This window comes from Periophthalmus magnuspinnatus, chromosome 19, assembly GCF_009829125.3.
Source record: "Periophthalmus magnuspinnatus isolate fPerMag1 chromosome 19, fPerMag1.2.pri, whole genome shotgun sequence".
Classification (NCBI taxonomy): Eukaryota; Metazoa; Chordata; class Actinopteri; order Gobiiformes; family Gobiidae; genus Periophthalmus; species Periophthalmus magnuspinnatus.
Genome location: NC_047144.1, coordinates 1,112,984 through 1,138,733, shown reverse-complemented (window position 1 = coordinate 1,138,733; position 25,750 = coordinate 1,112,984). Strand labels below are relative to the sequence as shown.

Here is a 25,750-nt window from a genome sequence, read left to right as displayed (position 1 = left end):
GCTGCAAACGAACTGAAAAGGTAAGAACACTTTTTTAAAATCGCATTAGAACCGGTTTTTCTTTACCAAAATGTAAATTCCGTGACAATTTCGGTGCGTAATGGTGAAGATTCTCCGTTTAAACGCTGGTTTTCATGTGCAGTTATATCAAATTGTACTTTTTCCCGAACTCATTTGACTCAAAGCAGCTCAAATGTTTGTTGAAAGTATCGAGAAACGCCACGAAATCAAAAATGCGCGTAGTTTTAAGAGTTAAAAATGGACAAAATGCGGTGAGGACACGAGCTACAGTTGGGACTTAAGAGGAGCGAGGCGCGCGCACCAACACACTCAGATCAAATGAATATGAACAAACATTTTTAGCTTTGTATTCGTCTAATAATAACAGTGTAAATGTGTGTGTTTTATCAGGTAGAAGAGGCGTCTTAAACTAAAAGTATTCTTGATTTCCACGGGACATTGAGGAACAGCCAAGATGCCAATTCTGAGCAAAGAGACGAGCATGGACAAACAGGTATGAACCACGATGTTTGTAATGATTTTAACACTTTAAAAACCTCACAAATCACTTTGTTTGGGGCTTTTGGTTTGAGTCACGGGACGTTCAGCACCACGGACAGAGGCAGGTGTAGTTCCTCAACCCGCCGCTAGAGGCAAAGCACCGCGAATGAGAATAAAGAGTCTGGACACAGAGGAGGGACCGTTATCCGGGGGAAAAAAATCAGTTTTTAGCTCTACAAGAATGAATTTAGACAATATTTAGCCACAAAACGTTATTAAAATTCCGTGTTTTAGCTTTAATATCCAGTTTGCGTCGCACCGATTTCGTTTTATTTCAAAATTTCACGGTAGAAATTGGTTTTAAAGATGTTCCGTGTCACTTTCCTGGTGGAGCGTCTGTCACCTGTGTGTCTCCATGGAGATTTAATTAAGTAAAGTTGTTTTTCTCCATGGAGACAAGCGATTGACAGGATCAGGCCTGTAGTTGCTTGGTACGCGTCAGATCTGTGCAGAGGTGATCCCGCTCATATTAAGAATGTGTGCTTTTCAATCTATTCTTTTTTCTTTTTTCCTTTTTTTTTCTCCTCCTGTTGTATTTATCCAACCACACCACGACATCTGGGAGGGCATCTGACATTTTAGCTCCCATCTCCGTCTAACAGTACAAGGGTAAAGGAGTGTGGGAGGGCATCTGACACAAAGGGGTAGCCGTATTAATAAAGCAAAGTGGTTGAAAAAAACGAATTTGATGTTTTTTTTCCCAAATTGTTTAGACCTCGTACCAGACACACAGCGGGACGGGAGGGCATCTGACACACCTGGATATAAGAGGAATGGGAGGGCATCTGACGCAAATGAGTACAGAAGCAATATCCACAGTGCTGAAGTGTCTTGCCCAAGGACACAACCGCTACTGTCCAAACTTTGATTCACCAAAACGTTGTCATCTTTCAGTGTAATGTTTAGTAAATGAAATAAATGCAGGGAAGAAAAATGTAAAGCCATAATGCGGAATATTCCAGACAAACGGGGAGCAGATCCTGTGCCAGAAAAATTACATAGTACAGCTTTAACTCACCTTTAATTTTAGTTTCAGTTTGTGGTGTTTATCTTGTTTCATGTTTTGTTGTTGCTGTTGTGAATAAAGTCTTAAATTACAAGAAGAACTACAAAAATGATAAGAAGAACTACAAAAATGATAAGAACTACAAAAATGATAAGAACTACAAAAATGATAAAGAAGAACTACAAAAATGATAAGAACTACAAAAATGATAAGAACTACAAAAATGATAAAGAAGAACTACAAAAATGATAAGAACTACAAAAATGATAAGAGGAACTACAAAAATGATAAGAACTACAAAAATGATAAGAAGAACTACAAAAATGATAAGAACTACAAAAATGATAAGAGGAACTACAAAAATGATAAGAAGAACGACAAAAATGATAAGAAGAACTACAAAAATGATAAGAACTACAAAAATGATAAAAAGAACTACAAAAATGATAAGAACTACAAAAATCATAAGAAGAACTACAAAAATGATAAGAAGAACTACAAAAATGATAAAGAAGAACTACAAAAATGGCAGCCTGTCTCTCACATTTTGAGCTGCCTCGTCTCGTGACGCTGCACCGACTGTAAAATGGCGTCGATAAATCGATCCAAAGCTCTCAGACTAATGACCAAGACGCGTTTTAATCAGTGAAGTAGCAGCACAAGTCACTGCCTCTGCAGCGACGAGGACAGTGCCTCACAACGAGAGGGTGTCTGGTTGGATTTGTGGATAGTGTAGTGTCTGTGTGGAGTTTGCATGTTCTCTCTGTGTCTGAGTGGGTCTCCTCAGATTTACACAAAAAAAACACAATTAAATCATGACTAAAAACTGTCTTTCCTCACAGCGACAAGGTCCCAGGGCCGTCATTCTTTTCTGTGTGGAGTTTGCATGTTCTCCCTGTGTGTGTGTGTTTGTGTGTATGTTTTGTGTGTGTGTGTGTGTAGTTTGCATGTTCTCACTATGCCTGTGTGTGTGTGTGTGTGTTTGTGTGTGTGTGTCTGTGGGGGTGTGCGTGCGTATGTGTAGTTTGCATGTTCTCCCTGTGTCTGTGTGTGTGTAGTTTGCATGTTCTGTGTGTGTGTGTGTAGGTGTGTGTGTGTGTGTGTGTGTGTAGTTTGCATGTTCTCTCTGTGTCTGTGTGTGTGAGAGGAAAGAAAGAGAGAAGACAAGGGGAAGGAGAGAGGGTGAAAGAGGAGAGACAGAAAAAGAAAGAAGTGAGGAGTCTAACCCACAACCTCCTGGAGAGAGCACAAGAGAGAGGAAGAGACGGAGAGAGAGGAGGAGAGGGAAGAGAGGGACAGGAGGCAAGGAGAGAGAAAGAGAGAGAGAGGAAATAAAGAAGAGACAGAAGAGAGAGACAAGTGAGCGAGGAGACAAGGAAAGAAAGGGATGAGTGAGGAAAGGTCAAGAGAGAAAGAGAGAGATGAGAGAAGAGAGAGAGGAGGAGAGGGAGGAGAGAGACAGGAGGCAAGGAGATAGAGAGAGGGAGAGGAAATAAAGAAGAGATAGAGGAGAGAGAGAAGTGAGAGAGAAGACAAGGAAAGAAAAGGAGGAGGGTTAAGAGAGAGAGAAAGAGAAGAGGGAAGAGAGAAGGGAAGGGGAAAGGAGGAGGAGAAGAGAGAGAGAGGAGGCAAGAAGAGATGGAGAGAGAGAGAGAGGAAATAAAGAAGAGAGAGGAGAGAGGAAGGGGACAAGAGAGAAGGAAAGAGATGAGAGAAGAGAAGGGAAGGGGAAAGGAGGAGGAGAGAGTGAGAGGAAGCAAGGAGAGAAAAGGAGGAGAAAGGAAATGGTCAAGAGAGAGAGAAAGAGAGAAATGAGAGAAGAGAAGGGGAAAGGATGAGGAGAGGGGGCAGAAAGAGGAGAGAAAGAACAAGAAAGAGAGAAGGGACAGAAAGGGACAGACTGATAGAAGTGAGGAGTCAAACCCGCGACCTCCTGGTGAGAGGGCGCACGCTCGTTCACTTATTTAGTCTCGTGTTTGATTCTGGGTGTAAATAATTTTGTTTCTTTGCGCGTCGAGCCTTCGCCTCCAGACGTTTTGCGGTCGTCACGTGGAGCTTCGTTAACGACGGTTTAATTAAAGCCCCGTTTGGTCCTTTTTCCTCTTCAAAGCTTTTGTGATGAATAATTAAGCTCGACTCTCGTTATGTGTGCGTCTGGATACAGTATAGACGGCCTCGCTAATGCAGGGTCAACATCTGCACGTTTCAGCGCACAAATGGATTTAAAACGGCATTACGGGACTTTTCTGGTTCAGGGTGCGCCACCTGCTGGGCCGAGGAGGAATGAGCGCTATATCTGTGTCCTAATGTCGTTTCCTCAGTTGTGTTTTTGTTTCATTCTCACATGTTTAACACACAGACTCTGCAGATTTAGGCTGAAAACACTCTGTTCCACCTTGTGATGTCATCGTGTGGTGATACAGGAAGTGCTCCACTGTGTTTTTAAACTCCACCATCACTAGAATCATCTGGATCATTTCAGACCTGGATTTTCTCTTTTTGTTCTTTCTGTCCTCCCCCTCTTTTTCTCCTCTTTTATGAGCTTCTCTTTTTTTACGTCTTTCTCTTCTTTTGTCTCTCTCGCTTTCTCTAAATATCCCTCCTTTCCTCTTCCATCCCTCTCTCTCTCCCCCTCTTTCTTCCTTTTTCTATCGTTCTCTCTTTTTCTCCCTCTCCCTCCCTTCCTTTCTCGTGCTCTCTCTCTTTCTTGCCCTCTCTATGCCTTTCTCCCTTTCTTTCTCTCTTTCTCTCGCTCTAGCTTTCTCTCTCTCCCTTTCTCCCTTTCCCTCTCCCCCTCTCTCATCACTCTTTCTCTTCCTCTGTCTCAATATCCCTCCTTTCCCCTTCCATCCCTCTCTCTCTACCCCTCTTTCTTCCTTTTTCTATCTTTCTCTGTTTTTCTTCCTCTCCCTCCCTCCAGTTCTCTCTGTCTTTCTTCCTTTATTTCTTGCGCTCTCTCCCTTCCTCTCTCTCTTTCTAGCCCTCTCTCTGCCTTTCTTTCTTTCTCTCTTTCTCTCACTCTAGCTTTCTCTCTCCCTTTCTTCCTTTCCCTCTCCCCCTCCCTCTCTCTCCCATCACTCTTTCTATTCCTCTCTTTTTCTTCTCTCTCATCATTTCATCTCTGTCTCGTGTCGTTCTTCTACTGAACTAAAGGTAAAAGTGGGAGGAGTTAACTTTAAAAAAACTCCCACTTGATGACATCACGAGGTGGAACGTCGTGTTTTGATCTTTGTAGACGTCACAGACGAATAATAAAGTGACTCAAACATGTGAGAATGAAACAAACACAACTCCAGGTCTGATTTTGATGAGAACATGACTTAATTTAGTATAGTACAGACCCTTTAAGTAAAAATATCGATAAAAATACTCAAGTAAAAGTAAAAGTACCACATGAAAAAATCTACTTACGTGAAAGTATTAAAGTACCTGTTTAAAAATGTGCAAAGGAATGACAAAAAGAAACGACAAAAGGATAAAGAAGGTGGAGAACAGGTGGTGCCTTAAGGGGGCGTGTCTGCAGGGGGCGTGTCCACAGGGGGGCGTGTCTGCAGGGGGCGTGTCTGCAGGGGGCGTGTCTGCAGAGGGCGTGTCTGCAGGGGGCGTGTCTGCAGGGGGCGTGTCTGCAGGGGGCGTGTCTGCAGGGGGCGTGTCTGCAGGGGGGCGTGTTTGCGGGGGGCGTGTCTGCAGAGGGCGTGTCTACAGAGGGCGTGTCTACAGGGGGCGTGTCCGCAGGGGTCGTGTCTTTGGGGGGAGTGTCTGCAGAAGAGCGTGTCTGCAGAGGGCGTGTCTGCAGGGGGCGTGTCTGCAGGGGGCGTGTCTGCAGGGGGGCGTGTCTGTGGGGGGCGTGTCTGCAGGGGGCGTGTCCGCAGAGGGCGTGTCTGCAGGTGGGCGTGTCCGCAGGGGGGCGTGTTTCTCTTATTTTGTACTCTGGTTTCCACAGGAGCTGCCCAAAGTCCCCGTCCCTCCTCTGGACCAGACTCTGGACACGTATTTAAAATGTGTCCAGCATCTCGTCTGCGCGGACCAGTTCAGGAAAACCAAAGCCGCTGTGGACAAGTTCGGCGCCCCCGGTGGAGCGGGAGAACTACTGCAGGAGAAACTACAGGAGAGGAAAGAGAAGACGGAAAACTGGGTGAGACTGACACACTTTAGATTATTTAGAGACGTTTGTCGTGTCCCCATCGTCCTATATCCACTACAGGGATACAGGAGCATGGGAGGGCATCTGACACAAATGAATATAATACACTTTGTTCACCGAGGGACATTGTACTTTAATAAGACTTTGAAGTTTATTTTTAGATCTGTGTCACGCTGCAGTTTCTAGTAAAAAAAAAAAAACTACTTTCTGATCGACTGGACCATGAGGCACGAGGGCCAACAAAAATTGGTCTGAGGGCAGCATTTGGCCCCTGGACCGTAGTTTGGACAGCCCTGATATAAACAATATTAACAGAGAAGTGAGTAGATTATGTTTGGCAGAAAAAAACAAAACAAAATAAAACATTAGACACACAGATTTATGAGGATGGGAGGGCATCTGACGCAGAGAAATATGGAATAAATATTGACAGAGGAGGATGTTCTGCCCGACGACAGAAACAATATAAACTGTTACTGTCCAAACTCTGACCCACACAAAGCGACGACGTGGATTTTATATAAAGATTCACGAGTGTCTGTCGGTCAGTCCAGAGTCCACGGTCCACGGTCCAGAGTCCAGAGTCCAGAGTCCAGGGTTGGACCGGGTCTGATCCATCACTGCCCACTCTCCCGTCTCTAAAGTGGCGTCTCAGTCTGATGCCCCCATGAGTCTGAGGGTCAGAAAGAACAAGAGGATTATACAGACGTCCTGCCCACATAATCAGACGAGTACACAAATATACACAAATATACACAAACATACACAAATATACACACATATACACAAATATACACAAATATACACACATATACACACATATACACAAATATACACAAAATATACACACATATACACACATATACACAAATATACACAAAATATACACACATATACACAAATATACACAAATACACACACATATGCACAAATATACACAAATATACACACATATACACAAATATACACACATATACACACATATACACAAATATACACACATATACACAAATATACACACATATACACACATATACACAAATATACACACATATACACAAATATACACAAATATACACAAATATACACACATAATCAGACGAAGAAGTGAGTGTGGGCTTCAGAGCACACACACAGAACACACACACACACACCCCGAACACACACACACACACTCAGAACACAGAACACACACACACGAAGAAGAGAGTGTGGGCTTCAGAGTACACAAATATACACACACACACACACCCCGAACACACACACACATGTACTACCCTGTACTTTGGCTCGATGCTGTTACTCTCTCGTCTCTTTATTTTTTCACGCTGAAGTGAATTATTTTGCATTGGTTCAATCACAGATGCAACTCTGCCGCTCCACAGATCAGACCTGTAAATTGAAATAGTGGCATCACCTGTTTGTTTTACAGATATAATAAAAGACAAACTGTGGAACATTTTAGTGAAAGAAGCAAATCTCCACAGACACAAGCAGGACTAAACCAGGACTAAACCAGGTCTAAACCAGGTCTAAACCAGGACTAAACCAGAACTAAACCAGGACTAAATCAGGACTAAACCAGGACTAAATCAGGACTAAACCAGGACTAAATCAGGACTAAACCAGGACTAAACCAGGACTAAATCAGGACTAAACCAGGACTAAACCAGGACTAAACCAGGTCTAAACCAGGACTAAACCAGGTCTAAACCAGGACTAAACCAGGACTAAACCAGGACTAAACCAGGTCTAAACCAGGACTAAACCAGAACTAAACCAGGACTAAACCAGGACTAAACCAGGACTAAATCAGGACTAAACCAGGACTAAACCAGGACTAAACCAGGTCTAAACCAGGACTAAACCAGGTCTAAACCAGGACTAAACCAGGTCTAAACCAGGACTAAACCAGGTCTAAACCAGGACTAAACCAGGTCTAAACCAGGACTAAACCAGGTCTAAACCAGGACTAAACCAGGTCTAAACCAGGACTAAACCAGGTCTAAACCAGGACTAAACCAGGTCTAAACCAGGACTAAACCAGGTCTAAACCTGTAGTCTGTAGATATCTGTCCTGAATAATCGTGTCCACGTCTTAACCGTCCTGTCCTCGTGTCTTCTCGTCCTGTCCTCGTGTCTTCTCATCCTGTCCTCGTGTCTTCTCGTCCTGTCCTCGTGTCTTCTCATCCTGTCCTCGTGTCTTCTCGTCCTGTCCTCGTGTCTTCTCGTCCTGTCCTCGTGTCTTCTCGTCCTGTCCTCGTGTCTTCTCGTCCTGTCCTCGTGTCTTCTCGTCCCGTCCTCGTGTCTTCTCGTCCTGTCCTCGTGTCTTCTCATCCTGTCCTCGTGTCTTCTCATCCTGTCCTCGTGTCTTCTCAGGTCTACAGTTACTGGCTGGAGGACATGTACCTCAACAATCGTCTGGCTCTCCCTGTGAACTCCAGTCCGGCCATGGTGTTCCCCAAACAGAACTTCAGAGACCAACGGGACGCTCTCAGGTGAATGTCCCGTACACACGCTTTAATAGAGTCACAGTGGAGCAGGAGGAGCAGGAGGAGCAGGAGGAGCTGGAGGAGCGGGAGGAGCTGGAGAAGCAGGAGGAGTAGGGTGAGCTGGAGGAGCAGGAGGAGCTGGAGGAACAGGAGGAGCAGGAGGAGTAGGAGGAGCTGGAGGAGCAGGAGGAGCTGGAGGAGCTGGAGGAACAGGAGGAGCAGGAGGAGTAAGAGGAGCTGGAGGAGCTGGAGGAGCGGGAGGAGCTGGAGAAGCAGGAGGAGTAGGGTGAGCTGGAGGAGCAGGAGGAGCTGGAGGAACAGGAGGAGCAGGAGGAGTAGGAGGAGCTGGAGGAGCAGGAGGAGCTGGAGGAGCTGGAGGAACAGGAGGAGCAGGAGGAGTAAGAGGAGCTGGAGGAGCTGGAGGAGCGGGAGGAGCTGGAGAAGCAGGAGGAGTAGGGTGAGCTGGAGGAGCAGGAGGAGCTGGAGGAACAGGAGGAGCAGGAGGAGTAGGAGGAGCTGGAGGAGCAGGAGGAGCTGGAGGAGCTGGAGGAACAGGAGGAGCAGGAGGAGTAAGAGGAGCTGGAGGAGCTGGAGGAGCTGGAGGAGCTGGAGGAGCAGGAGGAGCTGGAGGAGCAGGAGGAGCAGGAGGAGCAGCAGGAGGGCGTGCTGAGGTCTTCACATGTTTCTTCTCTGTGGGGTTTTATAAAAGATAATATGGATTTTTTTTGTTTTTGTTTTCACATTTTGAGCAACATTTTTAGTCAAGATCGGACGTGCTGAGCTAAAAATCTTTGGGGTATCTATGGGGGCGCACTGAACGTTCTAATGGAGTGCGCCCTCAAGCCCCGCCCCCTCAGGCCCCGCCCCCTCAAGCCCCGCCCCCTCAGACCCGCCCCTGTCAACACTTCTTTATAAAAGGTATTTCATTGGTTAACAAATATTATTTTATTTCACTCTGGGTGCATTTAAACACTAATACTGGATCTAAACCAGGACTAAACCAGGACTAAACCAGGATTAAACCAGGACTAAACCAGGACTAAACCAGGATTAAACCAGGTCTAAACCAGGACTAAACTAGAACTAAACCAGGTCTAAACCAGGACTAAACCAGGACTAAAACAGGACTGAATCGGGACTTAAACCAAGACTAAACCAGGACTAAACAAGGACTAAAACAGGACTAAAACAGGACTAAACCAGGACTAAAACAGGACTAAAACAGGACTAAACCAGGACTAAACCAGGACTAAACTAGAACTAAACCAGGTCTAAACCAGGACTAAACCAGGACTAAAACAGGACTGAATCGGGACTTAAACCAAGACTAAACCAGGACTAAACCAGGACTAAACAAGGACTAAACCAGGACTAAACCAGGACTAAACCACTTTATGAAGCTATTGCATGGATTGTATTTATAACTGGACATAGCTAACCTGCTAGCCGGCACATTCCAAACAGGAAGTGATCATGTGTGCGCTTCCGGCTCCATCGACTCTGGCTCCATTTCACTTTCTATTGAAAAATTCTCTGTCCTCTCTCTGTCTCTGCTGCTTCAGACTCATTCTGGTCTTAAATGTTCGTATTAACCCTCTACATGATCCTGTTTTGTTTTTTTTTCACTATTGTGTTTGTAAATCGAGACATGAACATTAATAACAGACAAATCAGGTCCTTCTTTCCCCGAGGTCGCTCCTGTTAGCGTTAGCGACAGGTTTGATTGACAGCGTTGCTAAGCGCCCGCTCACACTCGCTCACTCCACGTCTTTATATTTAATCCGGTCTACGTCGTATTTGTCCAGACAGAAAAACACACTGACAAAACTTTACAAAGACTCCCCGATTCTAGAGGACGTGATTGACAGGTGGATTAGCCAATCAGAGAGCTCCATTTGTGTCAAAAACAAAATGGCCGCTCAGACGTTAAAAAATGAGGACAGACAAATCAGGCGCTTTTTTCCCCCCCGAGCTCACCCCCGTTAGCGTTAGCAACAGGTTTGACTGACAGCATTGCTAAGGGGCGTTACCTTCAACATCCTCGCTCCGGATTGGCTCTTTGGTTGCTGTGACGCTCGCACTCAGAATTCCAAATATGAAACTCTCTTCTGAATTCGCCGCCGTCACTGCTGAGCTTCATTTGGACGTCGCGCTCACTCCGTCCGTTTCTCCACCCAGCCTATGAGCTTTTGTGAAACGTCCACCGACAGAAACGACGCTGAACTTTACTCCAGTTTTTGTTTTGCAGTCATTACGCAGATATTACCCGTAAACCAGGTCCACGTATCTGCAGAGAACTCCGCCTGAGAATTCCCACCTGCGCGGCTCCGTTTAAATCCATTTTTTTTCCTTTTGTGTGGTATCTCCAACTCCCAGCTCTGCGTCTAATCAAATCTAGTCTAAACGATCCCTGGTTAGTCCTAGTTTAGTCCTGGTTTAGTTCTCGGTCTTCTCCTCTTCTCTTCCTGGTTTTTTATCGATCTGATTTTGCTCTGACGGGAGCAGAGGTATCCCGTCCTCTGGTCTCTAACCCAATTACACCCGAGTCTATGGAGCGGACAGGACAGGGACAAAATGGGATTATACGGCACGAGGCTATTTATAACAACACACGGCAAATTAAATTAAAGCTGCACTGCGAAACTTTTATGATGACGGGTGTCTGTGGTGTTTACAGTGATGAAAAACAAGCACGGTTATGTTAAAATGAAATATGGTGTGATGAAGAGTCCGCAGAATGTCGCCTTTAAGCGGTAAATACGCCACGGAGATGTTATGCTTTCACTGTAATGTCCCGAAGACTGGCATTAAACCTGTCTATTCTGCAAAATGGGATTTTCAGAGATTTAAATCATCTTCTCTAGTCCAGTGGCGTCAAACTCATTTTCACCGAGGGCCACATCAGCAAAATGGCCGCCATCAAGGGCCAGGTGTGACTGTGCGGCGGAGTAAATGTCACTAAATGTAACCGGATGTCGACGTAGATTGTACCGACTCCGCCTCATTACACAAAAAACACACAGGTTTTTCTCCTCAAAGCACAAACTTGTATTCACCTTCACCTTTCTTCTTTCCAACTTCCTTCCACGCCGGCAATTTTCCTTTTCGTGAACATTTTTTTGATGATTATTTGCAAATATTTCTCAGTTCCACTCGCTGGGAAAATCTCGTTTGTTTATTGTCAGTGCGCACATTAAAGCAGAAAAGACTTAAAATGACAGTCATGCCTTTTAATTTATCTTCTCGCGGGCCACATAAAATGACACGGCGGGCCGCATTTGGCCCCCGGGCCTTGAGTTTGACACATGTTTATTTATTTATTTGTTTATTTGATTGGGACAGTGCATGTTAATGAGCGTACATGACAAAAGCACGAATGTAAACACGCCGGATTGTATTTCCATCCGTAGTCCCAGGGGTCAGGGTCACAGGGTCACAGGGTCACAGGGTCACAGGGTCAAAAACACAACAACAATAAAAAGCGTTCTAGTCGTTTCTTCTTGTTGAGCCTCTGAAGTTGTATTTGGAGTGATTCATGTTTGAGTTCCACTATTTTCAAGGCGCCATTTTGCTGATCTATGCCCGTTTTCACCTCCACCTGTGACACGCCCACTGTGACACGCCCACTGTGACACGCCCACTGTGACACGCCCACTGTGACATCAGCACTTCCTTCTCCAGTTTTATTTTCTTAATCGGTGATAGTCGTCGGATTTGGCAGCGTCGCGTCGTCATTTTGGTAGAAATAACAAAAAAAAAAATAAATAAAAATGGCCGCCAGTATAGCATATGCACCGCTAATACTACAAATCCCAGAATGCTTTGCAGTTGCTTTGACAGTCAATAAATATTTTGCCTCGCTTAGTCGCAGCTTTTAATTTTGACCCTCTGTGAATTTGAGTTTGACGCTCCTGTTTTAGATGAATATCGTGATTTAAAATGTGTAAATTATAACAGAATGATCCACGGACATGAGAACCATAGAGACACAAGCACAAAGGGCTGATTTTATTCATTTTGATAAACATGTATTCTTACTGTGAGCGGGGCGACCTTTCCACAGATCTCACCTGTAACATGGCCTTCTCAGTGTCCCCGTACCGTTGAACATTAAAAGCAACAACATCTCCATGGAGACAAGCAGAGGGCTTAAAAATAACCAGAAAAGTTACACATTGCACCTTTATGGTTTTGTTTTCTTCTGTTTTGCTTTGGTGTTTGTAGTTTGTCTGTATATTAATTATCTATATTTAGCACCTCAAAATTGGGTTATTTGTTCACTTTTCACACTTCACACGCCCTGAGACTGACTGACAAGAAGTGGCTGCCAATGTGTGCCAATCTGTGCCAATCTGTGCCAATCTGTGCCCATCTGTGCCATTGGCCTCTCCAGGCTCCGTTCACTCATTCACACTAAACTCATTCAAACATTTCTGTAGGGGACACTGCTGTTTATGAAGTATTTCAAGTATTGTTTATGAAGTATTTCAAGTATTGTTTATGAAGTATTTCAAGTATTGTTTATGAAGTATTTCAAGTATTGTGAAGTATTTCTGGTTCTTTTCCAGGTTTGCGACTCGTATCATCAGAGGAGTGCTGGACTATAAGGCTCGCATCGACACGTGAGTTCACATCATTATCTGCCCTACGTGTCGTCACATGAGGGACACTGGGAATAAATATTAGTGCTGATTGTTGCTATAGCGATTAACAATTCAACTTTTTTTTAATTTTTTTTATTTCACAATCATGACCTGTCTGTGTTCTCAGAATTCAATCCACAGATCCAGTTCACAAATCCAGTTAGTTTAAGCCTAAAATGTCTGTCTCTGGTCTGATTGTTCACTGTCTAAACCCCAGCCCCTGCAGAACACTCATGAGTCAGTGCTAGTGCAGCCTCTGCAGCTCAGGGAGGGCATCTGGAGGATCTGAGCTCTCACATGAGGCCTGGTCTGCACAGCTGTCGGCCACATGAAAATCTGACCAGCTCTGCCCCAGTCTGACCCTGGTGTTCTCATGGATTTACAGACCTGACCTTCAAGTGGATGTAGCTCAGAGGGCTGTTGCCCCTGGTCTAAACCTGGTCTAAACCTGGTCTAAACCTGGTCTAAACCTGGTCTAAACCTGGTCTTAACCTGGTCCAAACCTGGTCTAAACCTGGTCCAAACCTGGTCCAAACCTGGTCCAAACCTGGTCCAAACCTGGTCTAAAGCTGGTCCAAACCTGGTCTTAACCTGGTCCAAACCTGGTCTAAACCTGGTCTAAACCTGGTCCAAACCTGGTCTTAACCTGGTCCAAACCTGGTCTAAACCTGGTCCAAACCTGGTCTAAACCTGGTCTAAACCTGGTCCAAACCTGGTCTTAACCTGGTCCAAACCTGGTCCAAACCTGGTCTAAAGCTGGTCCAAACCTGGTCTTAACCTGGTCCAAACCTGGTCTAAACCTGGTCTAAACCTGGTCCAAACCTGGTCTTAACCTGGTCCAAACCTGGTCTAAACCTGGTCCAAACCTGGTCTAAACCTGGTCTAAACCTGACCTAAAGCTGATCTAACTCTGATTTAAACCTGGTCTCTGGTCTTGTTTCTGGTCTTGTTCTTGTTACAGAGACCTCTCAGTAGATGTAGCACAGGGGCAGTTAGCTGGTACTCCCATCTGCCTGGTCTAAACCTGGTCTAAACCTGATCTAAACCTGGTCTAAACCTGGTCTAAACCTGGTCTAAACCTGATCTAAACCTGGTCTAAACCTGGTCTAAACCTGGTCTAAACCTGGTCCAAACCTGGTCTTAACCTGGTCTTAACCTGGTCTAAACCTGGTCTAACCTGGTCTAAACCTGGTCTCTGGTCTTTGTTACAGAGATGACCTGCCAATAGACATAGGTTAGAGGGATCTGGTCTAAACCTGGTCTAAACCTGGTCTAACCCTGGTCTAACCCTAGTCTAAACCTGGTCTCTAGTCTTTGTTACAGAGATGACCTCCCCGTGGACACAGCTCAGGGGCAGTTTGCTGATACTCTTCTGTGCCTGGTCTAAACCTGGTCCAAGCCTGGTCCAAACCTAGTCTAAACCTGGTCTAAACCTGGTCTAAACCTGGTCTAAACCTGGTCTAACCCTGGTCTAAACCTGGTCTAACCCTGGTCTAACCCTGGTCTAAACCTGGTCCAAACCTGGTCTAAACCTGGTCTAAACCTGGTCTAAACCTGGTCCAAACCTGGTCCAAACCTGGTCTAAACCTGGTCCAAGCCTGGTCCAAACCTAGTCTAAACCTGGTCTAAACCTGGTCTAAACCTGGTCTAAACCTGGTCTAAACCTGGTCCAAACCTGGTCTAAACCTGGTCTAAACCTGGTCTAAACCTGGTCTAAACCTGGTCTAAACCTGGTCTAAACCCGGTCCAAACCCGGTCTAAACCTGGTCTAAACCTGGTCTAAACCTGGTCCAAACCTGGTCTAACCCTGGTCCAAACCTGGTCTACACCTGGTCTAACCCTGGTCTAAACCTGGTCTAAACCTGGTCTCTGGTCTTTGTTACAGAGATGATCTACTAGTGGACATAGCTCAGGGGCAGTTCGCTGATACTCTCCCTGTGACTGGTCTAAACCTGGTCTAAACCTGGTCTAAACCTGGTCTAAACCTGGTCTAAACCTGGTCTAAACCTGGTCTAAACCTGGTCTAACCCTGGTCTAAACCTGGTCTAACCCTGGTCTAACCCTGGTCTAACCCTGGTCTCTGGTCTTTGTTACAGAGACGACCTCCGCGTGGACGTCGCTCGGGGGCAGTTGGCCGGGACTCCCATGTGCATGCAGCAGTACAGACGTCTGTTCACCTCGTACAGATATCCAGTCCAGGGCTCAGACTCTCTGTCGGTCAAAGTGGACTGTGCCGGACCAGAGCACATGATCGTCGCCTGCAAGAACCAGGTACGGCCACAGTTTAGTATTTCACTACGATTAGAAGATTACACAATCACACGAACTCAGACAAGAAACAAAACTACGCACATGGGGTACATAAAGCCGTAGTGTGTAACATCATGTCTTTACTCTCCCAGTTCTTTGTGCTGGAGACACTGCTGAACGATGAACTCATGACTGACGCAGAGATCTTTTCACAACTGGATAAAATCATGAAAATGGCAGAAAACCCGACCGAGAGAGCGCCCCCCGTAGGCCTGCTGACGTCTGACGGCAGGAACGAGTGGGCTCAGGCCAGAGAGGCGCTGGTCAAAGGTACAATTATCTTTTATTTTTATTTATTTGACCCGTGCATTGATTTGCTCTGACTACTGGCTGAGGTGGACCATGGGATTTTAGCTTCGGTGAAGACCCAACCTGGACAGAAAGATGAAGGATCTGACTCGGCTCTCGCTGTTGTGATCAGTCCACGATAGTTCAGCATCGTGATTTGGGTGGAGCCAAAGGTGGAGGACCCAAGCGAAAGTTCACCAACAGAAGAACTTCAGCTTATTTTAGCAGAAATACAAACTATTTTGTTTTTACACAGCGTCCAGAGGAAAGAGCTGTGTGCATTTGTGGAGGAGAAGATGCCTCTGCTTTTCTCTCAACTGGATTTAATTAAAGTTTCTCGTCTTCTTCCACTGTGACGTTTGGACCAATCAGCATGAAGGATTTGTTCATTGGTTCCAAGCGTTTTCAGAGAGTCGTTCCAGACTGAATTCAAAGAGATGAGATGATGAGAGATCAATCTGACACCAACCAGGTTAATCAAGACCAGGTTTAGTCTTTGTCCAACCCAGTCTCTCTCTCTCAGACCCAGTAAACCGGACCTCCTTAGACCTGGTTTAGACCTGGTTCAGTACTGGTTCAGTCCTGGTCTAACCTCAGTCTTGCTCTCTCAGACCCAGTAAACCGGACCTCCTTAGACCTGATTGAGTCCTGGTTTAGTCCTGGTTTAGTCCTGGTTCAGTCCTGGTCTAACCCGGTCTCTCTCTCTCTCTCAGACCCAGTAAACCGGACCTCTTTAGACCTGGTTTAGACCTGCTTCAATCCTGGTTCAGTCCTGGTTCAGTCCTTGTCTAACCCGGTCTCTCTTTCAGACCCAGTAAACCGGACCTCCTTAGACCTGATTGAGTCCTGGTTTAGTCCTGGTTCAGTCCTGGTTCAGTCCTGGTTCAGTCCTGGTTCAGTCCTGGTCTAACCCGGTCTCTCTTTCAGACCCAGTAAACCGGACCTCCTTAGACCTGATTGAGTCCTGGTTTAGTCCTGGTTCAGTCCTGGTTCAGTCCTGGTTCAGTCCTGGTTCAGTCCTGGTCTAACCCGGTCTCTCTCTCTCTCAGACCCAGTAAACCGGACCTCCTTAGACCTGATTGAGTCCAGTCTGTGCCTGGTCTGTCTGGATGAGCCCTGTAGTCCTTTAGACCAGAGTGACTCGAGCAGAGCCGCCATGATGCTCCATGGGGGCGGAGCCGAGAAGAACGGCGCCAACCGCTGGTACGACAAGTCCATGCAGGTAAAAAACTTTCACAATTATAATTTTTAATGAAATGTTGAAAACAATAATGTCAGGAAGGAAAAATCGGAAAATAAACAAAAGAATCCACCAGGTAAGGGGAATGCTATGCTAGGTCAATGCTATGCTAAGTGAATGCTATGCTAATAGAGCCATGGGTTTGTTGTGAACATAATTTGGCCACAGATTGATCCCGGTGATGGTTTATGGGCTTAAAAACTGCACAGGAGAAGTTTAGAATTTTACCTGTGATGCAACAATCTGGGCAAAATACAAACTGAGCTTTTTGAGGCTCAGAGAAGATGACTTTGGATTAAAAGATTCATGAAATACACAAGAATAACACGAAGTACAACTCCAGGAATGTTTTTGATGAGGGACCAATGTGACAACATGGTTAAAGGTTAAAGGTTAAAGGTTAAAAAGGTCGATTTTCAGGTCATGGATATTTTTGACAAATCATGTGTAGAACAGCGGCCCTGTGTCGGAGTTTAAAGGCGTTCAAATGCACCTTTACATACACCTGAGCGCGCCAGAGCACACCTGGGTACACCTAAGCACACATGGACACACCTGGGCACACCTGGTAAGGCCAAACAGGAAGTACAGTGACACACGGTGGCTGGTGGTGCAAACATATAAAAAGTTTCTAAATGGCTCTTCCATCTTTAAACCAGGTGCTCCTCTGTGTTTTTAAAGTGCCACCTTGTCACTTTAATGTGTTTCAGTTTGTCGTGGGTTTGAGTGGAGTTTGTGGAGTGGTGTGTGAACATTCTCCATTTGAAGGAATCGTCCTGGTCCAGTGCTCCGAGTTCCTCCTCGAATACATGTATGACATTTTTACTACTACTACTACTACTACTACTACTACTACTACTACAAGTACTACTGTTAAATATTGGGTATTGGTCTACTTTGGTCCTGGTTTAGTTTTAAAGTTTAAAGTCCTGGTTTAGTCCTGGTTTAGTCCTGATTCAGTCCTGTTTTAGTCCTGGTTTAGTCCTGGTTTAGTCCTGGTTTAGCCCTGGTTTAGTCCTGGTTTAGTCCTGGTTTAGTCCTTATTCAGTCCTGGTTTAGTCCTGGTTTAGTCCTGGTTTAGCCCTGGTTTAGTCCTGGTTTAGACCTGGTTTAGTCCTGGTTTAGACCTGGTTTAGTCCTGGTTTACTCCTGGTTTAGTCCTGGTTTAGCCCTGGTTTAGTCCTGTTTTAGTCCTGGTTTAGTCCTGGTTTAGCCCTGGTTTAGCCCTGGTTTAGCCCTGTTTTAGTCCTGTTTTAGTCCTGGTTTAGTCCTGGTTTAGCCCTGGTTTAGCCCTGGTTTAGTCCTGTTTTAGTCCTGGTTTAGTCCTGGTTTAGACCTGGTTTAGTCCTGTTTTAGTCCTGGTTTAGCCCTGGTTTAGCCCTGGTTTAGTCCTGTTTTAGTCCTGTTTTAGTCCTGTTTTAGTCCTGGTTTAGTCCTTATTCAGTCCTGGTTTAGCCCTGGTTTAGTTCTAGTTTAGTCCTGGTTTAGTCCTGGTTTAGCCCTGGTTTAGCCCTGGTTTAGTTCTAGTTTAGTCCTGGTTTAGCCCTGGTTTAGTCCTGGTTTAGTTCTAGTTTAGTCCTGGTTTAGCCCTGGTTTAGCCCTGGTTTAATCCCGGTCCAGTCCCGGTCCAGTCCCAATTCAGTCCCGTTTTAGCCCTGGTTTAGTCCTGTTTTAGTCCTGGTCCAGTCCTGTTTTAGTCCTGGTCCAGTCCCGGTCCAGTCCCGGTCCAGTCCCGGTCCAGTCCCGATTCAGTCCTGTTTTAGCCCTGGTTTAGTCCTGTTTTAGTCCTGGCCCAGTCCTGGTCCAGTCCTGGCCCAGTCCCAGTCCAGTCCTGGTCCAGTCCCGGCCCAGTCCCGGTCCAGTCCTGGTCCTGGTCCAGTCCTGGTCCTGGTCTAACCTGGTGTGTTTCTCTGCTCAGTATCAGTAGTCCGTCAAAGATGTCCACAGTGGTCAGTGGAAAATCTCTTCCTGTTCCCAAACGCCTGACGTGGAAAATCTCTCCTCAAATCCAAGGATTCATCTCGGACTCGGCTCCACGACTCCACAGGTTTGTTTTGAGCAACAACAACAACTTTTATAACTCCTCCACGTGGAATCAGGCGCTTTACCCGATCACTACGGCGACGTCGCGCTCAGTCCACGTCTTTGTACCGTCTACACTAAAGAAAGACCAAGATCATTTATGTGTCTCCGGTGACGTCACAACTTTTCTATAGCCCGGTCATATTTAACACAGATGGGCGGGGCTAAAACGAACCTTGTTAAAATACAGGTTTTTGTTGTAGTACAGTGAGTTCTTGGGTCTAGTCGCTCAGAAATGATCAAGTTCAGCGTTTGTGGAATTACTTTGTATTTGTATTTGTACTTTTTGTATATTTCATGGCACAAGTACAATGTGATCCGTAGGGAAAAGCCTTTTGAGCGTCATCTGGGAGCGCGACATCATCACGCACAATCTGAAAACCACCAGTTGATACTTTGCAGCTGACGTCATCCATATTTCTTGGAAGTGTGACGCTAACTGGAGGCACTGCTCCGTCAGAAACTCTGTTAAACTTTAATCTGATGGTTTTTTTTGTTTTTTTTTACACAGTCTGTCCATAAAGAGACGACTTAGCTGGAACTAGTGAGCTAATTTGAGCTGTTGAACAAATCCCTTTCGGTTAACGTTACAGCCACAAGCTAGCATTAGCGTTAGCATTAGCATTAGCCAACAGTTTTTCCGTTCAGCATCAGTTCACTCTCACTTTTTTGTTGAAGATCAAACGTCTAAACAGGACCACGAACGCTCGGATCGATCGCACGCTCCTGAAAATGTGCTGTTTTGATACATTTCTAGATCTTAAAGGTTTTTTCACAGTGTTTGCTATTGCGTCTCCATGGTAACCGCTGAACATTCCACCGTAGATATGCATGTAGAACACCGTCAGTGTGATTAATTAGGTTTATTCACATGGTAATTATCAGCTTATCAAATTGATCCTTTATATTTGGATTCCAAGACCCGCAAATGATCAGTGGTTTTTTTTTCGTTTTTTTTTTTAGGTTTCTAGTTTTTCTTTATCTGCGGAAGAATAATTGACTTTTTGTTTCTTCCAGATTGGTGAAAAACCTGGACATGGATGTGTTTAAGTTCAGCTCTTACGGAAAAGATTTCATCAAGAAGCAGAAGATGAGTCCAGACGCGTACATCCAGGTCGCCTTACAGCTCGCCTTCTACAAGTGAGTCCTGGTTTGGTCCTGGTTTGGTCCTGGTTTGGTCCTGGTTTGGTCCTGGTTTGGTCCTGGTTTGGTCCTGGTTCTGTCTTGGGTTAGTCTTGGTTTAGTCCTGGTTTAGACCTGGTTTAGACCTGGTTTAGTTCTGGTTTATTCCTGGTTTAGTCCTAGTTTAGTCCTGGTTTAGTCCTAGTTTAATCCTGGTTTAGTCTTGGTTTAGTCCTGGTTTAGTCCTAGTTTAGTCCTGGTTTAGTCTTGGTTTAGTCCTGGTTTAGTCCTAGTTTAGTCCTGGTTTAGTCTTGGTTTAGTCCTTGTTTAGTCCTAGTTTAGTCCTGGTTTAGTCCTGGTTTAGTCCTTGTTTAGTCCTAGTTTAGTCCTGGTTTAGTCTTGGTTTAGTCCTAGTTTAGTCCTGGTTTAGTCCTAGTTTAGTCCTGGTTCCGTCTTGGGTTAGTCCTGGTTTAGTCCTGGTTTAGTCCTGGTTTAGTCCTGGTTTAGTCCTGGTTTAGTCCTGGTTTAGTCCTAGTTTAGTCCTAGTTTAGTCCTGGTTTAGTCCTGGTTTAGTCCTGGTTTAGTCCTGGTTTAGTCCTGGTTTAGTCCTGGTTTAGTCCTGGTTTAGATCAGTGTACTTCATCTGGTGGAGTTTCTGCCACCTCAGTGTCTCCATTATGTTTTATCTTTGCCTGGAACGTTCAAACAGTAGGACAATTCTTCTCTCAAACTGAAAACACTCTGTTCCACCTTGTGATGTCATCGTGTGGCGATACAGGAAGTGCTCCGCTGTGTTTTTAAACTCCACACGCCTTCATTTGTAGAATCGTTTGGATCATTTCAGCGCTGGAATTGTCACTTATCTCTAATGAACTAAAGTTTAAAAAAAGGAGCTGTTGAAGAAACCTGTTGAAAACTATAAACTTGATGACATCACGAGGTGGAACGGAGCGTTTTTGAGCGTTGGAGATGTTACAGACTAATAATAAAGAGTGACTCAAACGTGAAAATGAAACAAAACACAACTCCAGGTCTGTTTTTGATGCGTTTACGTTATTACAACACGACTTAAAGCTACAAGAGTCCATTTTGCGTAATATTGGATCTTTAAATGCATCTTCAACGCGAAACCCAGCGAGGAAAAGTTACACGGCGCAACCTTTTCAAACGTTTTTATTTTCTCTTCCCCTCTCTCTGTTCCAGATGTAACCGCAGACTCGTGCCCACCTACGAGAGCGCGTCGATGCGGCGTTTCAGAGAAGGACGAGTGGACAACATCCGATCGGCCACGAGGCAGGCTCTGGCTTTTGTCCAGGCCATGACCCAGGACAAGCCGGCTGCCAGCGTGAGCCGTCCCTCTCCTCTGAGCTCACGTTAAATCCAATTATTTTCAGAACAGGTGCAAGGTCGCCATGGAGACCGGCCCGGCGCGCGGTTTCTTCTGGGTTCTAGTCGTTTAGTCATTTAATGAGTTAGACGCGACGTATCTGACTTTTTTCTCTCTTAAAAACCGTGAAAAGCTGAAGTAGTTGGTCCAAAGTTACTCTTCACTTACCTTACGCATCAGAACGTCCTAATTACTCACCGCGATGAGTTTATAAGCACTTTACACAACTTTCAGCCGTCGACGTAATGCTAAAAAACAACTAGCATGCAAACGGTGAACTTCGAGGCTAATTAAAATATAGCCGTAATTGCTAAAAATAAAAAAAAAATACATTGACAAGTCTGTGTATTCTTAGTGCGTCCAGGCTCGCCTCTCCGCAGATCTGACCTGTAACTCGGTTTGGCGGTATCGTCCGCTTGTCTCCAGGGAGATATGTTTAATGCCATACTGTGGAGTTTTCCATGCGCGATCACAATGCATGCGAATAATTTAGAGAAGTGTTTTGATTAATGCTAAAAAAATAAACAGCTAGCACGCAAAAAGTGAACTTCCTGGTTCTTGGAGGATAAAAACGCTTTGAAATTCGAAGCAGGCAGCGCACAGCGGACTCATTAAAGCGAAATAGTTTGGCTTTTTATTGGGGAAAAGTCCTCAAAATGGCGACTGTAACAGAAAGCTAACTGACTAGAAGTAGCTTGAAGTAGCGTTGCCGTACAGCTCCATCTCAAAGACGCTAACCACTCGTTTGAAGACAGCGACGTTCAGATCTTAGCCACATAAATCATCTCTTCCACATCTGTAACTCCATCTTCAGACCCAAAGCAAACAAAGGAAACAAAGAGAACACCACAGCGAGCCAGGATGCTAATAAGTGTGGAGAAAGCGCCCGTTAAGAGTTGAATGAGGATGAAGTATGACTCAGGAACAGTGCACACTTAGCGTAGCTCAACAGATTTAACTTTGGCTTTGGATCAGACCTGGACGACTGAAGGATCACACGGACATCTCACTCTACAATACTTCTTCATTTATTTTCCAGGATGCAGAGAAGATGGAGAAGCTGAACAAGGCCATCTGCGCCCAGACAGAATACACTAGAGCGGTAAGAAACGGTCGTTCACTTGACATCAGCACTTCTTTTTTTTTTTAGCTTCAGAAAGTGGTGCCATTAGTCAACCCCAAAGACGCGATTGTCGTCAGATGATTAATATGACAAGTTTGTGAACTCAGCAGTTGTGGATCATGTTTTTTGTTTTTTTCTTTCAAAAACAGTTAAGAGTTATATAAACCCCTGCCCTCCATCTGAAATTATGAAATGATAACGAGTAAAACTAACCCGAACCCTCTTCAGGCCATCACGGGAAACGGCATCGACAATCACCTCCTCGGGCTGCTCAGGATCTCCAGAGACCTGAAGATGGAGAAGCCCGACATGTTCTGTGACCCGACCTACCTGAGCAGCAACCAGTTCATCCTGTCCACCAGCCAGGTACTCTTCTAATGTCCACTACTAGTCAAAGGTCCTGTCCATCAGCAAGGTACTCTTTTAAAGTCCACTATCAGTCAAAGGTCCTTTCCACCAGCGAGGTACACTTCTAAAGTCCACTATCAGTCAAAGGTCCTTTCCACCAGCGAGGTACACTTCTAAAGTCCACTATCAGTCAAAGGTCCTGTCCACCAGCGAGGTACACTTCTAAAGTCCACTATCAGTCAAAGGTCCTTTCCACCAGCGAGGTACACTTTTAAAGTCCACTATCAGTCAAAGGTCCTTTCCACCAGCGAGGTACACTTTTAAAGTCCACTATCAGTCAAAGGTCCTGTCCACCAGCGAGGTACACTTTTAAAGTCCACTATCAGTCAAAGGTCCTGTCCACCAGCGAGGTACACTTTTAAAGTCCACTATCAGTCAAAGGTCCTTTCCACCAGCGAGGTACTCTTCTAATGTCCACTACTAGTCAAAGGTTACACTTCTAAAGTCCACTATGAGTCAAAGGTCCTTTCCACCAGCGAGGTACAAACTGATATATAGGTACACACTCTCCACAGATCTGACCTGTAACTTGGTTTGGCTGTGTTATCTGCTTGTCTCCATGGAGATGTGTTTTATGTCGTACTGTGGAACCTTCCATGCACAGAACACACAATACACCGAAATAAAACCGTTCATAATTATCATAAAACGAACTTTAATACAACAGATGCAGATAAAAATGTCGTTTCAGTCGTCCACAACTGAACAGAACTGGATTTAAATCAGACTTATTCTTAATCATGTTCTAGTCGGTTCTTCACGTTGAGCCTCTGAAGTTGTTTTTACAGTGATTCACATTTGAGTTTATCTTTATTCTCCTGAATTCAACACGTCATTGCTTCGATCCACCCCCGTTTTCCTTCCTTTTTTTTTGTTTTTTTTTCTATTCCTATAAAAAATTGCGAACCGCTCGTTTGAAGATAGTGAAGTTCAGACCTGAGCCGGAGAAAAGAAATGGTTCAAGAGGGAAGTTAAGGAAGCAACTTTTGTTAGGAAAGACAGTCCTTCCTTGAACCGGAATGGAGGCCTCAGAGATAACTCCATCCTCAGACCCAAAGCAAACAAAGTAAACAAAGAGAACAATACACAGATATAAGGCCGTGTCCAGCAGTAATCTGACCAGAACTGAAGAAGCGGCTTGGACGAGCAAAGAAACGTCTTCAGTCCTACAACTTTTCGTGCAGTTGACAGATTTAACTTTGACTTCAACTTTTACTTCACTACGTTTGAGAGAAGGTCCGTTTTATTTTCCTAATCGTTGATACTCGTTGGATTCGGCAGCGTCGCGTTGTCATTTTGGTACAAATGAAATAAAAAAACAGCTCCCGTTCGGTCAGCTTTTTTTAGATGAATATTGCGATTTAAAATGTGTAAATTACAACAAAATGATCCACGAGCGTCAGAGATTATAAACATAGAGACATCACCGGAGCGGAGGCCTCACATCTTTAGGACGACTGCTCCAGATTGTCGCCGCATAAACCTGAAACGCGGACCCCCACGAGTCCTCATTAAACCCGTTTATTTCGTTTTCATTAGTACAAACGTGGCCTTAAATATAAGTGTGATTTCCTGCTTCTCCCAGGTGCCCACCACAGTCGAGATGTTCTGCTGTTACGGTCCAGTGGTTCCAAACGGTTATGGAGCCTGCTACAATCCCCAGGCCGACCACATCCTCTTCTGCGTCTCCAGCTTCAGAGAGAGCACCGACACCTCCTCCGCGGTGTTCTCCAACGCCCTACAGGAGGCGCTCTCACAAATCAGGGACCTGTGCAAGCGAGCCCACAAACCCCCCCCAAGCCCCGCCCATAAGGGAAGTAAGCCATAAGCGTTTAGTTTAGATTTAGGTTATGGCCAAAATATTATGATCACTTTTATTTTATTTTATTTTTTTTATATTTTATTTTATTATTATTTTATTTTTTATTTATTTATTTATTTATTTATTTATTTATTTATTTATTTATTTATTTATTTATTTATTTTATTTTATTTTATTTTATTTTATTTTATTTTATTTATTTTATTTTATTAAAAAGTAAGAATGTGGTTTTCAAGTTTACATTTTAGAAGCTGTACAAATCTGTTTAAACAATTTAAATTCAGACTCTAAACTTGATTTGAATTGGAGGTTGAATGCTGTAGTTGGTAAGTGTTTGCCCTCAGACCAGGAGGTTGCAGGACTAAACCTTAAACAAACTCATTGTGTCGTTGGGCAAGACACTTTACCCCAGTCCAGTCACAATTAAGTGGGATTATTTTAATTTAAAAAGGAATATATAACATATTTAGTGTTCTAGTCCTGGTCTAGTCCTGGTCTCGTCCTGGTCTAGTCCTGGTCTAGTCCTGGTTTATTCCTGGTCTAGTCCTGGTTTATTCCTGGTCTAGTCCTGGTTTATTCCTGGTCTAGTCCTGGTCTAGTCCTGGTCTAGTCCTGGTCTCGTCCTGGTCTAGTCCTGGTCTAGTCCTGGTCTAGTCCTGGTCTAGTCCTGGTCTAGTCCTGGTCTAGTCCTGGTCTTGTCACACACAGCTGGTCATAATGTTTTGGCTCATATCTTCACATTTAGATTATAAAACCTCTGTCCTTGTGTTTGTGTATTTTTATTATTATCACATCTCAAAGCCTTAAAATAATGAAGAGTTTATGGAAAATGTATAAAGAGAGTTCAGTTTTAAACGTTTGGTCCCTGGTTCTTTTGGAAGGAGATGAAGCCACGACATGACGCCACGACACGACTGACACGACTGACACGACTGAGACGACTGTCTACGGGTTTGACGTCACATATTTATGTATTTAAAGGAGACATATCAGGCTAAATGGACTTTTAAAGTGAATCTGTCGTGACTTTTCAGAGCTTTTCACCACATGTTTAAGTTTAATCTTTAATCGTACGTCGTCCACCTGCGTCTTCACCTCCGCCCGTAAACTCCCACCGCTCTG

General features: G+C 44.7%; 1 protein-coding gene across 1 annotated transcript; it reads left to right on the top strand.

Moving 5' to 3' along the window:
• Positions 1-475: 475 nt before the first annotated feature.
• LOC117387006 (choline O-acetyltransferase-like) lies at positions 476-24,634 on the top strand. The gene is made up of 14 exons (XM_055229800.1): positions 476-514; positions 5,511-5,702; positions 8,091-8,209; positions 12,772-12,825; positions 14,943-15,117; positions 15,249-15,426; positions 16,494-16,666; positions 17,395-17,495; positions 18,603-18,731; positions 19,784-19,906; positions 21,092-21,233; positions 22,315-22,377; positions 22,627-22,764; positions 24,392-24,634. Exons 1-14 carry the CDS (start codon positions 476-478, stop codon positions 24,632-24,634), a joined length of 1,869 nt encoding a protein of 622 aa, XP_055085775.1.
• The last annotated feature ends 1,116 nt before the right edge of the window (positions 24,635-25,750 follow it).